General features: G+C 42.3%; 2 protein-coding genes and 1 long non-coding RNA gene across 6 annotated transcripts; 2 read left to right on the forward strand and 1 right to left on the reverse strand.

The window, feature by feature from the left end:
* Window positions 1-650: 650 nt before the first annotated feature.
* Window positions 651-15,925, reverse strand: LOC5520682 (major facilitator superfamily domain-containing protein 12). 4 transcript variants are annotated; one of them, XM_048719785.1, is made up of 11 exons: window positions 14,677-15,923; window positions 12,600-12,708; window positions 12,190-12,352; window positions 11,642-11,874; window positions 10,517-10,609; window positions 4,603-4,695; window positions 4,273-4,446; window positions 3,271-3,374; window positions 2,011-2,144; window positions 1,065-1,225; window positions 651-866 (listed from the first exon to the last, which is right to left on the reverse strand). In XM_048719785.1, exons 1-11 carry the CDS (start codon window positions 15,183-15,185, stop codon window positions 858-860), a joined length of 1,782 nt encoding a protein of 593 aa, XP_048575742.1. In that variant the 5' UTR covers window positions 15,186-15,923; the 3' UTR covers window positions 651-857. The 4 variants fall into 4 exon arrangements, with proteins under 4 accessions (XP_048575742.1, XP_048575741.1, XP_048575743.1 ...); XM_048719784.1 differs by having other exon boundaries at window positions 651-1,225; XM_048719786.1 differs by lacking the exons at window positions 651-866; window positions 1,065-1,225 and having other exon boundaries at window positions 4,283-4,446; window positions 14,677-15,924.
* On the forward strand, window positions 2,051-3,481 carry LOC116603894. The gene is made up of 2 exons (XR_004290804.2): window positions 2,051-2,164; window positions 3,287-3,481. It is a non-coding gene; the product is annotated as an uncharacterized LOC116603894 (long non-coding RNA).
* On the forward strand, window positions 4,692-10,383 carry LOC5498035 (protein starmaker-like). The gene has a single exon (XM_048719788.1). It carries the CDS (start codon window positions 5,812-5,814, stop codon window positions 7,015-7,017), a length of 1,206 nt encoding a protein of 401 aa, XP_048575745.1. The 5' UTR covers window positions 4,692-5,811; the 3' UTR covers window positions 7,018-10,383.
* Window positions 15,926-16,273: the final 348 nt, after the last annotated feature.

Genomic DNA, 16,273 nt, shown 5'->3' on the forward strand with positions numbered 1-16,273 from the left:
GTTCAAGCCTCACGTGTATTTTTATTTGTACTTTCCCAAGTTTCCGTATACTAGTTCATTTTGACCCGTGTTATATTATTTCGTGGAATAAAACAGATCTATAAAAAATGTCTTTTTTATTACTTGACAAATCTGCATTCCGTTGATTACAATTCATTGCTTAACTTATAATAATTGACACCCTTTTTCGAGTTCTTACTCATCCTGCTCACGTCGACATGACGGAAAAACCTGTGAAACGTGCAATTCCAGATAGAGAGAGAAGCCACATTTTCTTACAATGGCTATAGGTTCCTAGTATTACGGACTGATTTTCAAAACACAAATAACGTGAGACCGAAGTGCACATAACCAGATTTTGGCTTTTTAAGATAATTTTTACTTGATCATCATTGCCCTGTGTATCAGTTCAGGGACGAAAAGCTCAAATTTCAATGACACTTTACAAAAAGTCGCATCAATTTAAAAAAAGTCGCACTTTATATTTTGTTTGCTATAAGTTACTAAGTACTCAGAGAAATTCTCCGCCTTATTCGATGTGAAATGGGCTTATTTGAAGCGTCACGTCATGTTTTTCCATCATGTAGCTCACATCAGTTCATCGCTCCATAGATCATTCTCTAATTTCCTCTGCCTTTCTTTTCCTATTATTTACCCCAGGAGTCTAGGTATGAGTAACGGACGATACAATGCAGGCTTCTGTCTAAATGTTCAACCTGGGCCAAAGCCGAGTCACGTGACAACGCAGATCCTGTCGTCCATAGCGCGCGCTTTAGGTAGGAAAATACTACACGATTGCTTGGGGCAGTAACAATCTAACTTTGAGAATCGCAATGGGAAATTCGTGTCCAAGGAAGCTATAGTCTGCAAGAAAGCATATTATTGGTAGGGTGAGGCCATATTTCAAAATCGGTCAATTTTCCTTCCGGGGACCAATGACTTCCGATCGATAATGTAACAATCTCCGATGTTTTTTTAACGGAAAACGCGAAAAATGCGAGATAGCTGCTCTGGCCCGTGCCTTACCTTAGAACTATTTACTCCCTAATAGGTTTCACTAATTTCGGGTTACTTGAGAGATTTTCTACCACGCACGCGCACGGTTTAGAAACGGCGTCATTCACTGCGCAAGCGCACAGTTGGGAGCCCCCATTATTCAAGTATTGTGCCGAAGTCGACTCCAGTATCTCTCGGTCAGTCTGTATTGCACTATCACGAACAACAACTGAAACAATAAAAATCCTCGTTTAAAGCCTAATACCACCAAAAGGACATGCATGATATCAAGGATTTAAACTTTTAATGAATTGATGAAACAGAAATTATTTCAAAGGATAATTGAATAGTTGATTCTCGAGTTTCCATTTTGCGCTAAAGAGTAGTAGGTTATTGACAAATTCCACATATCAATCAATCTTGTTTTGCAAACTGTCCCTTTCTAGCTTTCTCAGTCAATTCCTTTTTAGAACATTACATACACCATATTTGGAAGGCCGCTTAAATCATTATTGTTACTTTTTGCCGCCCTTGAACTGTTTACGTCGAGAATATCCACGTAAACTTGCATGATTTCGTGTTTACTACGATTTTGAAGTCCGCCATATTGAAACAGGCCCAGGCCCTAGGGTTTTTAGAACATCACAGGCAAAGCGCGCGTCCCCCCCCCCCCCCCCATGTATGGGTGATGAGCTGTTTGACCAAAATAAGACGTGTGGCCCTGCAGCGTGTCTATGCTATAACGTTAAAGGGTCCAACTCACCCTGCCCATAGTGCATTGCGATGGCGGCCATTTTTGATGCCATCGAAATTCAAAACTTTTGAGAAAATGATAAATTATTTAATATTCTTTCAATTTACATGCTTTATTCACGAAAGATAGAAGAAAGGTGTGTAAAAATTTCTATCCACGTGCATTTTTTGGACTTGTCCATGGTGAAAACAAAAACAAAGCAGTGCATTGTCGGCAGGGTGAGTTGGACCCTTTTAGAAAAGCTGTGTCCGTATATTAACCTCTTTTCTTGCATACGAATATTGATTTGTAAAAGAATAGAACGAACACCAGGGCTACAAGCGCAGCGGAGCCTGGGGCGACACTTTGCACGTAACGGACGTACTCTGCGCATGCGTGGCAAACTGTCTGTGACCTGAAATGAGAAAACCACAGGTAACCCTATCATCTAGGACCATTTAAATCCACAGGTGGTCTTTATTTAGAATCAACAAACTGTCTTGTAACCAGTAGCGTAGTAATCAAGGAACCCCATCAACCGTACCACGTTGGACACTCCTCCCCTGATATAACAAAGCCACAGGTAATTCGACAATCTGGAAAAACAAGGCAACCACAGAAAGCCTAATAATCTTGGGAGTGCAAATATTATGCTAAAAACAGCCATAGAACGGACCATTATCTGCTGGAAGGTAACTTTTCCTAGCTCGCAGTTGTACACTTTCATTTGAGCGAACCTTCCAAGTCAAGTGTTGCCATGGTTTTACTGACATGTTTTCATGGTTATACTGGCATGTTGCCATGGTTATTCTGGTATGTTCTCATGGTTATACTGGTATGTTCCCATGGTCTTACCGGCATGTTGCCATGGTCTTACTGGCATGTTGCCATGGTTATACAGGTATGTTTCCATGGTCTTACTGGCATGTTGCCATGGTTATTCTGGTATGTTCTCATGGTTATACTGGTATGTTCCCATGGTCTTACTGGTATGTTCACATGGTTATACTTGCATGTTGCCATGGTTATACTGGCATGTTGCCATGGTTATACTGGTATGTTGCCATGGTTATACTGGCATGTTGCCATGGTTATACTGGCATGTTGCTATTGTTATTCCGGCATGTTACCATGGTTATACTGGTATGTTTCCATGGTTATACTGGTATGTTGCCATGGTTATACTGGCATGTTGCCATGGTTATGGTTATACTTGCATGTTGCCATGGTTATACTTGCATGTTGCCATGGTTATACTGGTATGTTCCCATGGTTATACTTGCATGTTGCCATGGTTATACTGGCATGCTGCCATGGTTATACTGGTTTGTTGCCATGGTTATACTAGCATGTTGCCATTGTTATTCCGGCATGTTACCATGGTTATACTGGCATGTTTCCATGGTTATACTGGCATGTTACCATGGTTATACTGGTATGTTGCCATGGTTATACTTGCATGTTGCCATGGTTATACTGGCATGTTGCCATGGTTATACTGGCATGTTGCCAGTTGTTATACTGGTGTGTTCCTGACTTACTGTGGCCCTTTCGCAGGGTTCAGCTCTTGGATGATGGCGATGACTGTACCACTCGATACCTTGTCACTAAAGCTAATGGCGCCGTACACGAATGCACCAGATTTCTGTGAAACAAAACTGCGTTATGCCTGTTGCTAGATGACAAAACAAAACTGCGTTATGCCTGTTGCTAGATGATAAAACAAAACTACGTTATGCCTGTGGCTAGATGACAAAACAAAACTGCGTTATGCCTGTGGCTAGATGACAAAACAAAACTGCGTTATGCCTGTTGCTAGATGACAAAACAAAACTGCGTTATGCCTGTTGCTAGATGATAAAACAAAACTGCGGTATGCCTGTGGCTAGATGATAAAGTAAGGGGCGTGACTCAAGCACAGAAATTAACGAGGCGTCGAATTGCGGGCACCTTCCTAAAGGGATGGGAAACATATGGCTGGTGGTAAAGTTTTGGATTAAGGCTTAAGGATTAAGACATTTCCTCTAGTATTTCATTTTGGAGGGGGAACTCCAACTGGAACACTGTCGATAGCTTGGCTTGTAATAAGCTTGCAGCCTTTCCTGAAACACGTACATGCTAGACTATAATGAAAAATTCTATATATATATATATATATATATATATATATATATAGAAAGTACCTTGGTTTGTAGGAAAAAACACGCGAACTACCGTTTCATCTCTACAAGCCTGTTTCGTGGTTGCCCACTCATCAGAAGATGAAAAATCTCCTTATGAGTGGGCAACCTGATGATTGGGCAACCACGAAACAGGCTTGTAGAGATGAAACGGTAGTTCGCGTGTTTTTTTCCTACAAACCAAGATATATCCCGCTCTACACCTATGTATTGAGCACTGTTATATGAACGCCTGCACTCACGCATTATGTATATATATATATATATATATATATATATATATATATATATATATATATATATATATATATATATATATATATATATATATAGGAAAGTACTATACAAAATAAATGTATGCACCTTATCGTACCCGACAAGATCAGAGATCAAGGAAAGTGCCGTCACTAGCATCACGGAGCTACCGCTGCCCATTAGTGCCGTGGCTGCATACACGGCTTGCCTTGACTCCACAGTTTGCAGGTAATACCATACGCATGCGCCGATGAAGGCTGTCGCGCCCGCGAGAAACGTCAACTGAGTGGAACGAATGAACGAAATTAGCGGTCATACCCGGCACCAATAAAATGCTCACTTGTTGTGGTTAAAAAGAGGTCGACTCTTCTAATTACTTTCGCTGTGGCAATTGCTTCCTTGAGAAGTCATTCCACGAGACTGGATGTTAGTACGCACCTTTGTACCAATCCTGTCGCTTAGCAGCTTCACTAGGAGACTAGCAAGTACACCGCTGACCAATACGACTAGAGGAAAATAGGCGATAGCTTCCTTTGAAAAACAAAAAGAAAAACAACTGATGAAACAAGAAGGAAATAAATGTTGGAGGTGTTTTTATCCTAAGGAAGTGTTTATTCAAAATTTTATTATGGGGGAGACAAGGTTTTCTCGCATCCGTTAGCAACCCCCTCGTCACGTCGTGATGGAAGCCTCTAAATAAATAAATAAATAAATAAATAAATAAATAAATAAATAAATAAATAAATAAATAAATAAATAAATAAATAAATAAATAATAAATGGATGGATGAATGAATGAATGAATGAATGAATGAATGAATGAATGAATGAATGAATGAATGAATAGATTCATGGGCCTTTTTGTAACCGAGTCGTGTTCCTTTTTGTAACTTTGTTCCTTTTTGTAACCAAGGTTTGGTTACGAAAGGGAACAGTGCTCCTTTTTGTAACATAGGCCAAGTTACAAAAAGGAGCATATGTTCCTTTTTGTAACCATGTGCTCCCTTTTGTAACATTTGTGATCCTTTTTGTAACCTAAGCCAAGTTACAAAAAGGAGCACATGTTCCCTTTCGTAACTTTGGGTGTTCCTTTTGGTAACCTTAGAAAATAGGGCTAAATTCAGAAACTGAATTCTACAGTAAATATCCAAACCCTATTTAAACGACAAATAAAACGTTTTATTCTTATCTCCTACATTGTATGAGTACATTTTAGTGTAACAATAAGTTGTAGAATAAGATTGATAATGTCGGTGCTCCATCATTTATATCATCAATAATACGCAGCCAGTGACATCCTTGCTTCTATTTCATTCCCTGAATTTGTTTTTATTTAATGATATACATCGATACACATTTTTGTCGATTCATGAGCGTTTTAAACACTAAAATATTAAGGTTTACATCCCACATTGAGAGGAGTATGCAAGGCTCAATCGATAACGTCTTTCCCTCATTTTGAAGTCCACACGACGGTTAGAGGTAATTTCCGCGTTTGCTTTCTTTATGGTGCCCCAACACCATGCGGATGAATTGCTCTGGATATTTGTATGGGAGCCCCCCTTAGCTCCCTTGAATATCCATTAACACTTGTGAGGGGCAATAGGGCGATTTAGGCCCTAAAAAGGGACGCCTGTTGCGCAGGTTATGATTACCATGCTCTGTTTCTATCATAAGATGGCTAGCTGTGACCCAGTCAAAATGAAGAAATCATATAAAAGACAGAAACATCGCTGTCCAGTGCCTGCCTGTCAGAAAGAGGTGATTCACCTCCCTCGCCATTTGATAACAGTGCACAAATGGAGCCGCGAAAAGGCATTAGAGGCACTGTCTGTGTTCGACCTTAGGGCAAAAAGAACGAAGTCAGAGGCTGTCCCAGAGCAAAGAGCCAAGCGGACCTACAAACGTCGGGTTTGTTCGTTCCCAGGGTGCAACCTGATCGTGCGAAGGTTGCACAACCACCTGAATGCAAAACATAAGTTAAGTCGACACGACGAGATATACAAACAGCTATTGAAAGAATCGCGATGGGAAGAGATAGGCGAAGATTTCCAGGAAGAGTGTGTAGTAGAGATCTCCTCTGACACCGAGTCCGAGCAAGAGCCCGATCCCCAAAGCCAGAGCCAAAGCAAGGGCAAGGGCAAGGGCAAGGGCAAGGGCAAGGGCAAGGGCAAGGGCAAGGTCCAAGGCCAGGGCCAGAGCCAGAGCCAGAGCCAGAGCCAAAGCCAGAGCAAGAGCAGTCAATCCAGTACAATGTCATCTAATGAAGAAGAAATGTGCCTCCAGGAAATCCATAGAAAATCCGAAAAAGCCAAAGCTATAATGAGAGGAGGTCAAGTAGATCAACACAAATACAGCTCAAGTGATGACGATAGTGATGAAGTTATCCCTTCATCGCCGATAGGAAAGAAGAGAAGCATCTTTCCTAAGCGCGCGCTAGCCGATATTCACAGCGACACTCAAAAGGTTATCAAGAAGAGAACAACTGGGGGATTGGGAGGAGAACAATCTTCACCGACACTATGGAAAGCAACTGCAGCAGGCAATAGCAAGGAAAAGGATGACTTATCAACGTCGAGCCCAGCAGAGGAGATAGAAGAGAAAGACTACGAGCCAGATGGCGAAGATGAGGATGAAGACGAAGATAATGAAGGTTGTGGTAATGATGATGAGGATAATGATATCGATGTTACCGATGAAGAAAATGAATTGACGATGAAGGCAGAAACGCTGATGAAAGATGATGAAGGCAGAAACGATGACACAGATAAGATATTGGACGCATTTTTACAATGGCTTCAAGGTATCGATGGAGGTAGAGAGTTGCGTACCGCTAAGCAATATGTTGCTTAGGTTCACGCAATCATCAAGGATGTAGATCCAGATGAGCTGCGCATCGACAGAATCCTGAATAAGAAGCATCTTCGAGACAAATGGTTACAGAAATTGGAACGTAATAGGAAGCCAGGGACCTGCAAGGCATATTTAGGTTCATTATCAAGATTTATCCGTTTCCTTGTTGTGGAAAAGTTAGAAGACCTAAAGCTAACAGAAGAGCATGTGACGAAGGTCAGAGTGCAAGTCCAAGAGTGGTCGGCTTCTTTTAAGAAGCCGTTCAAAGAAAGAAGATGGGAGAAGCATCAAGAAGACCTAGAGAAACTCATAACCCCGGAGGACGTCCAGAAGTTTTCAAAGTCGGCTTCAGTAAGAGCGGCAATCTCGACACTGGGAAGATACATGGAAAAGGAAGGGTCCCCGGGTCAGACAGACTTTTGTACTGTCAGAGACCATCTCATCACTCGCCTATGCATCGAGAATGCATGTAGAGCTGGCCCGATCGCAAATATGACTTTGCGGGATCTAGATAGAGCCACGAAAGACGGCGATGAAATGATTGTCACCATTTTGAAGCACAAGACATCTGCCTCGGCAGGCCCAGCCCATGTAGTGCTAAGTCCCACAGTCTTCACCTGGCTAAAGGCGTATGTAAAATACATGAGAAACAAGGTCAGCGGAGCAGGAACAGATCCCGATGAGAAGGTTTTCATCAGCTTCACAGTGAGTGAGATGACATCATTTATGATATCTGCTCAACTTAATTCCTTGTGGCAAAAGGCTGTCGGGAAGATTAGAGTAAATGCAGCTTCATTCCGTAAAGCAGCTGTTTCAGTGGTCCACGAAGAGCACCAACATCTGAGGAAGGACCTAGCCGACTTATGGGACACAATCAAAAGACCGCCGAAAAATTCTCGTTAAGCAGAAGTCTAAGTCGGCTGCAAAACCCTTCTGGCGCTCAGAAATATCATGTATGCGGAAGGGGCATCACATGTAGAAGCAAGTGAAGCCCTGTCTGTGAAGAATGGGGAAGCAGAAAAGTCTGGTCGTCACCACTGGACAGAGAAAGAAGAGGAGGCTATCGAAATGGTATTTAAGGGTGCCATTGAAGAATGCAAGCTTCGGTTAGATGCCGTGAAGCAAGAAATACCCAAGCACCCCCCTTCTGGCGCATATCGACGCCTTGAAGGTTTACGATAAAGTAAGGAGATTGATGAAGAAAGAAAATACACAAGCGAGCCCTTGCCTCCCCACAGAGAAAATGACCCAACAAGAGAAGATGGAAAGAATGTCGGGTCGGGAAGATGCTGAAGAATCATGCCTCAAGAGTAAGGGGTCTCAAGTATTTACAGATTCGCAGTCTAATCTCTGTCTGCGACTGTTTCATGATCTCCTACACAACAATGACAGGATCGAGAGAAAAGCCTTGATGGAACGAGTCATGAGAGATGACGAGGCCAAGAAAGAGTTGTCTGCGTTTACTCCACAACAACTTGCTGACAAGGTGCGTGCAGAGCGCAACAAAGCTAAGAAGTCAAAGTAGTAGAAACAATCTAATGACCACTCCAGGCATTTTCAGCCGTTTTCAGCCGCGTTTGTAGTAAGTTCAGTTGTTAAAAATGTTTGCGCAAGAGAATTCGAAGGATTCACTAAAATTGTTGTTAATGACTTGTTTGTTCATACGGAACACAGAGACATTATTATACTTAAATGTATATAAAGAGGCGTTGTTATACTTGAATGTATACACAGAGACGTTATTATACTTAAATGTATACACAGAGACGTTATGAGCAGCAACAGCAAGCGACATTATTAATAAAGCTGCCCTGTAAAGCTGTAGTATGTTTCTATGAGTACACCCATCTCTGAGCACTTTCAATCCGTGTGTAGTTTGAGGAAAGACGAATAGTAGATTATGATTTAAGGCCAGTTTGAGTTATCCGCTTTCCTAGAGGCTGCTAAAAATTGCAAAAGTCAAGGAAATAGCGAAAACCTTATTCTGATACAGCACACGAATGATGCATTTTACCCAGTCTCCAAGAATCGTCATATCTCAGTCATTTTAATTCAAAGAGCTATTTAACTCAGGAAAAGCAAATACGAATAGCATCTGATGATTCTTGTTAGGCTTGCTTGTGTTATACGTCTTTCAAGAGGCTGCAAAGAAGCTGCAAATATCGAAACAATATAGCGGGGAATTCAAAATGTGCCTATTATCCTTGGAGATTTGACCAAAAAACTGAAACACAGAAAATGAAAATACTAACAAGTACTCTCTGAATCGAATGGTTGTCTATCCCTGCTTCAGTTTTTAGTTGTTTCACCATGATTTTAAACATAAATAAACCTAATTTTTCTGATAATTGTTACACTAAAAGAGACATGATTTTCGCGGTCGTTCCTTTTCGTAACCTGACATATATTTCAATAAAATATTATTGTGATCTCACATATATATTTCTTTGCTATAAACAGACCTATAAAACATTATCAAACCTAGAATTGCATAGAAATAAAAATCTTTTTAAATAAAATACTTTTTTATCCTGCACTAGTTATAGCACCCCAAAATGTTCCTTTTTGTAACATTTAAGCATTTTCAGCGGGTCAAGGAAAAAAATCAAAAAAGCAATTTCTTCCACGTTCTTGCTTTACTTCTTGGATATGTTCCCCACCAATATTTGATCTCTTTTATACATGCATAAGCAAAAAGATCCACCGCTTCATTGGGTATTTATTTCAAATCTCTCGGGCCGGATAGAAAGTGCCAAAATTTGAGTATTTTTGGATTCGCCTCTGAGGCCAATTTCGCTCGAGTTTTCTTTATAAATCATTTATATTTAGGTGAAATGTAACCAAGTTTTGAGAGAATCTTCCTTAACTATCCTTCTATGCGTACAACGAGTTGAGGGGCCTCAAGCGGAAGAACTCGATCGATTTTACGCTTTTTTGTGAGGTGACTTTAACTGCGTTAAATTTGAATCTTATGATTGGCACGGGTCACCATAAAGTCCATTGATCTGAGCACGGTCTTGAAGCCTCGAAAATTCTACACAAATCAAAGCAGGTTAGGAAGCTAGGAGGGGTATGCTAAAGTCCAGATAGATGATATATCCCGATGATACAGCGTGATTTCGGTTTTTCTGTATTTTTGTTGGCTGAAACCTAAAGGGTGTTCCTTTTTGTAACATTTTGCTCTTTAACTTTTAATATCATCGCCAATTTTTAAGTTGGGTTTATTTAGTTTTCACCATCCAATATCTGCTTAAAAATCTTCCTATAGATATATTCGCTATGATTTAATGATGTTCCTGATTGAAAAGGGGTGAAGTTGAAAAAATGTTACGAAAGGGAACCACGATGAATCTGTGAATGAATGAATAAATGAATGAATGAATAAATTTCAGAGCTTCTTCGTTATTGTAAGATATAATTTAAGTGAACCCCTTTCTTTTAGCAAGCTTAATCCCCCAGAGCCAATAAATGAACACACCCTAATGAAAAACTCGTTTACCTTTTCGAAAGCAAGCGTCTCCGTCAGATAGATCGGGAGATAGGATTGCGAGATATTCACAACCAGTCGAGTACACATGTATACGAGCGCCGTCTGTAGAGAGCCAATAGAAGAATGAGTTAAACAACACGTGAGTGGAAACCACCAATGAAACAATGAGGTATTAAGACGTACTGATAACGACCAAACACTTATTCAGTGGTATTGCCGTCTGCTGGGAGCCAATTGAAAAAGAGTTCTGCACCACGTGGATGGGAAAGACCAATGAAACGATGAGTTGAAAATTTATAATAACAAGAGTGACATCCATCAACAAAGAAGGGGAACTAAAACTCCACAATTTAAAAACTTTTTTTCCTTAAAACACGGTGTTTGACCATTTGATAGTGGCGGCGAAAATTAATGAATAAGCTAGACCGTTTTTTGTGGAGGCCATCTGACTCAGCTCTAAATGGGCGTGGCCCGTAACCATAACAACGTATAGAGATAAAAAAATGTATCATTTTGCATATGTCATGGTTATCAAAATAAATGGCAAGGAAGAAAAATGTTTACAAATATTCCCCTGTTTTTACATTTTTAAGGTTCGTTTGCGTTAAGGCCCTGTCACACGTAGATTTTTCGGCTGCAACTTGTCTCGCAAAAAAATTGTTTCAGGTCGCACGCGCCCTGTCACACGTGAAGTTTTTCCTGCGACTTGAAACAATTTTTTGCAGAAAGTAGAAGATCGTTCTGCTTTTCGGGCGACTTTGAGAAATTCAAAACAAGTTGCAAAGGGGGTGTCACACGCAAAAAAATGCGCATGCGACCTGCAACAATATTTTTGCGAGACAAGCCGCGTCCCGGTTCAGGTTCAATCGTCAGCGCGCACACAGGTGCGCACCCCTACCCCCCACCCCCACCCCTTGGTGGCCAAAAAGTGGGGCATTTCTTATTAAGGAATCTTCAAATAAAATAATTTTTCCATATAATACCTACGACTGCACAACCCCTCCCCCCCCTCGGCCAATCCTGGGAACGAGCCTGATCGTGGCCAAAACACCAAAAAATTTAGGGCTTTGCTTCATACCATTTAAATTCTCCCCCCCCCCCCCCCACGGGTCTCTGAGCTGAAGTGCGTCTCACTTTGTATAGAGCTGGGTCCTTGAGCCATTCCACCCTAGTCCTCTCCCGGACGGGAGTTCCACCCTCCCGGGTAGACACAGTACGTTCATTGATTTCAAATTCATTCTCTTTCGCTGTGTTGTTATTGCTTTCTGCCATAGATACACATGATGTCATATCCGTTGTAGGTCCGTTGCTGTGGTTACTTTCAACTAGTTCCAGACCCCCATTGCAATAGGTGGCTTGTGGATGGTCTTGAAATAAATACACACCATAAGTGATACACGTCTACTTCAAAAAGCTTACACTGTAGAATCTATGTGCCGTAGCCCACGTTTGCTTCAAAAGAAATAGCCAAACATCCAATCTCTGACATTTCCAGAAAGCATTGCGCACCACCGAAAAAGTCCGCTCGCCGCCCTAGAACCCTTTTCGCGCCTGCCTCGTCATTGCTTTTTCTTATCATCTAGCGACTGGGTAGAAGTCGCTATTCATTTGTTTTTGCGTTGTTGCATATTGCTTCGGCTCGTAGCAAAGGAACTTGTGTTGTCTTACCGGTGCATTCTTACCGTTTGTCGTAGTGCACTCGTTATTTGTCGTGGAGTTTTCGCTATGTTGTCGATTCTTCCTCGCTAGTTTTTCGAGCAGCCGAGATGAGGGCGGCTCTTTGACTATCACGTGGAAGACGACGTTAAACACATTCCCCGTTCCTATGACGATTAACGAGAGATACTGGGGAGGGAAGAAGTATGTAGTCAATAACAAAAATTCCTATTTTCTTCCAAAGCAATTAGACAAAAGTACTACAAGCTTTAAAACACCTCAAAATAACCTTGTTGAAGCTTTTATAGCCAAATTCGTTTATTGCGCCCGCCGTGAAATCAAATCCATTGATCGTCTTGGAATAGCGCAAGTGGATATAAAAAATAATTGGATAACAAATGAAGTCTCAAAAGTAGAACTAGGGCGGGTCTCTTACCATAAACTCTTTCCAGAGGCCTGGGGAGAGCTGGGACTCAGTGCTCTGACCGAGTAGAACCCACGTGACACCATACACGAAGATGCCGCACAGAAACGTGAACGCCGACCTGATGAACGAAAATGCAGGTGCTTGGAAATATTCAACAGTTCAAAGGCCCATAGTCATGATTCTGGGAGGGGAGGAACGTTAGGGGTCGTTTATTCTTTATTAATGGGCCATTTTCTTTTAGGTAGCTTTCCTAAACTCGCTGTGTTAGTTAATTTCCTTTCCCCTAATTTCCAAATCAACTTGTTGCGCATTCACCCTACTCCCCCTGCTACAAGCCCATCCCGTATTCCCATTACAACTTGTTGCACCCCCCCCCCCCTCCCTCCCTCCCTCAATTCCCATATCAAAGTGCTGCACTGACACCTACCCCGACTCCGATATCAACTTGTTTCACCCCCCCCTCCCTCCCTCCCTCAATTCCATATCAAAGTGCTGCACTGACACCTACCCCGACTCCGATATCAACTTGTTTCACCCCCCCTCCCTCCCTCCCTCAATCCCATATCAAAGTGCTGCACTGACACCTACCCCGACTCCGATATCAACTTGTTTCACCCCCCCTCCCTCCCTCCCTCCCTCAATTCCCATATCAAAGTGCTGCACTGACACCTACCCCGACTCCTATATCAACTTGTTGCACCCCCCCCTCCCTCCCTCCCTCAATTCCCATATCAAAGTGCTGCACTGACACCTACCCCGACTCCGATATCAACTTGTTTCACCCCCCCTCCCTCCCTCCCTCAATTCCCATATCAAAGTGCTGCACTGACACCTACCCCGACTCCGATATCAACTTGTTGCACCCCCCCCCCCCTCCCTCCCTCAATCCCATATCAAAGTGCTGCACTGACACCTACCCCGACTCCGATATCAACTTGTTTCACCCCCCCCCCCCTCCCTCCCTCCCTCAATCCCATATCAAAGTGCTGCACTGACACCTACCCCGACTCCGATATCAACTTGTTTCACCAAGTGGAGGATTTAAAGGGAAAGAAGGCCTTTCCATAATCAATTCGAGTTGAGAACGACGTATCAATTTGGACTAAATTTTTTTAAAAATTGTTGGTCAAAACTCAGAGGATGTCTTCATTGGAGGTTCTGTATTTCTGGAGGGTTAAAAGCGTTGTGTGGAAATACAAAATAGAGTTTATTGAATGATCATGAGCGAAAAGTCAGAAGCGAAAACTCGCCTCGTGCAACCGTGTACCGTATTTACTCGAATAAGCTCCTCCCTCGAATAAGCTCCTCCCTCGAATAAGCTCCTCCCTCGAATAAGCGCATCCCCCGAATAAGCGCCCCTTTGAACCAAAACTATTAATAAGCGCCTCCCCCGAATAAGCACTCTGGACAAGAAAAAGACAAATATTTAATGGATGAAGGTTTATTGAAAAAGCTGCTTCACGTTGTAATAATGATATAGAGAAAAGAAACTGATGCAGTATAAAACTGATATTAAATGAAAAAAAAAACACTTCGGCCTTTTGTTCTAAATTTGCTATTTTTAAAAAGCGCCTCCCTCGAATAAGTGCCTCCCCCGAATAAGCGCCCCGTCTGAGAGTAGAAAATTTTAATACGCGCCTGGGCGCTTATTCGAGTAAATACGGTAAGCCCGTAAGGTAAACAAAGGTGGAAATTTTCCAATGTCCAGTGTTGAATAAAGCACTTATTCCTACGTTGACTGGGGATGTATTCGCCTTGGTTTCGCTCCTCCAGCGAGCTCTGCCCCTACACGCTTTTGACCTTTCAAACGACGTGCTTTGTAACCGCCGCCGCCTGGTAAATGAGTAACACGGCCCCCAGCGGCGCGTTTTTTTCCCTTCCGCCTTCATTTATACCGTGACCGAGGTCTTGAAAATTCTGACCGAGGCCTACCGTGACCTCAACCTTGAAAATACTGACCGAGGCCTTCGGCCTTCGGTTAGTATTTTCAAGACCTCGATCACGGTATTTCACGATACGGACCTCCCTGCTGGTAAATAACATATACAAATTGTATTCACCCCTCTTCCCCAAGCTCCAAACTTACCTTATTGCATTAAGCTCAACCCTTTCCCCGCTTTGTTCACAAATCTCCGGAATCAGCGACAAATGACTTATCTGCACACAGCCCCATCCGAACTGAAACACCGCCGCTACCGCTACATAGTAGGCAACCTTCGCCGCCTCCCCCTCGCCGTGACTCAGAAGCCTGGTCAGAAGCAGCGGGAAGGTGATAGTGACCAGTAGAGAGCCTATCAAATGCCATAGCTTGCGGCGACCGTATTGACAAACCGTCCTGTCACATAGGATCCCTATAAACGGTGTGAATATCCCGTCCGCTAGCTGACCGAGTAGAATTACCAGCCCCGTATGACGGTTCGATAACTGTACCACTTTAGTAAGGTAAATGATCAAATATGTAAACCATACTGAAGACACGAGGTCGTTCAAAATGTGCCCAACACCATGTGAAGCTTTCTGTTTCAGGCACAGTCTTAGTTTCTCTGGTTTCACTTGTTGCTGTGAAACTGAGCATTCTTCAATTTTTGGCTCCATTTGAAGGCAGTGTTTATTCTCGAAGGTCGAGTTTGCAAGTTTTGATTAATTGAGCATAGGTGAGGCTTTTTATATCGTCTTGTTCTTGTCTGTGTAAACTGCAGACAGAAGCCCTTATCGAAGGACTCGGAGAACCAGATACCTCAAGCCCTTCGTCACTGTTTTGAGTTGATGGTGTGATGTTTCGATCCGTTTACAACTGACATATGCTAAATGAACTTTGGGTGAAGTGACAAGTGATGTACAAACTTAAAGTACAATGCATACAATTTGACAGTTAAAACAAAACAGACCAATACAAGAACGAAATCATAGACCAAACGTTGCCTAAGGTTATCAGTTGTGTCGATGATATTATCTCGGAAATAGAGCAGGGCGGATAATCTAAACGCAAAGTCCATTTTCGCAAAAAGAATGCGCAAATCCATATCCCCTGGACGACGGCTTGGCACTTGGTTTTTTTTTGAGTGACATGAGAATTATCTAAAAATGCAATCAAGAATACACTAAAATCTATTGTTGCACTCGGCTGAGTCATGAATATTACTATGATCCATGCGAGAAAAATGTGTATTTGATTTTTCACATGATTCTGTTTCTCTGTTTATATGTACCACATTGATTATTGTTCAGAAAAAAATATGTTGCTCAAGCCTGCTCAAGCTAAATAAATCGAGAAAGCAAACAAAAGCTTTGATTGAATAAATGACCGCCATCCCCGCTTTGCCCTAGCCTCATCCCCAGGCCACTCTCGGTCAGCTCTAGTCGCTCTTAGAGCTGACCACGGAGAGCATGCGGGAAACGGGAAATCAAACGTCGGCTTCATATGTGGCCGCGCAGCCTGAGGGGCCTGGCAACAAGGCTAGCTACACCCTTGCCTGATTTACAAACGCTCAAGAGAATCGGCACCATTCTCCATCCGACTGGTACATTTAAGCCAATCAGAGCTGGAAAGAAATGGATAGAAATGATAAGGGAGATGGGGGGTAATAAAGAAGACTTACTTATCTCAGTTTCGGATTTCAACCTGGGAGACCCTGTTCTTTTCTGTTTCAACGTTTACAAAGACAAATAAACAGTAAGTGGAC

The sequence above is a fragment of the Nematostella vectensis genome, chromosome 12 (assembly GCF_932526225.1).
Source record: "Nematostella vectensis chromosome 12, jaNemVect1.1, whole genome shotgun sequence".
Classification (NCBI taxonomy): domain Eukaryota; kingdom Metazoa; phylum Cnidaria; class Anthozoa; order Actiniaria; family Edwardsiidae; genus Nematostella; species Nematostella vectensis.

Coding starts and splice junctions, on each gene's coding strand:
- LOC5498035 (XM_048719788.1), top strand. CDS start 5,812: ATGATTACCATGCTCTGTTTCTATCATAAGATGGCTAGCTGTGACCCA.
- LOC5520682 (XM_048719784.1), bottom strand. CDS start 15,185: ATGGAGCCAAAAATTGAAGAATGCTCAGTTTCACAGCAACAAGTGAAA. Junction 11,875..12,189: donor CGAGTGCACTACGACAAACG/GTAAGAATGCAC, acceptor ATTTATTTCAAG/ACCATCCACAAGCCACCTAT. Junction 3,375..4,272: donor ATCTTGTCGGGTACGATAAG/GTGCATACATTT, acceptor TTTGTTTCACAG/AAATCTGGTGCATTCGTGTA.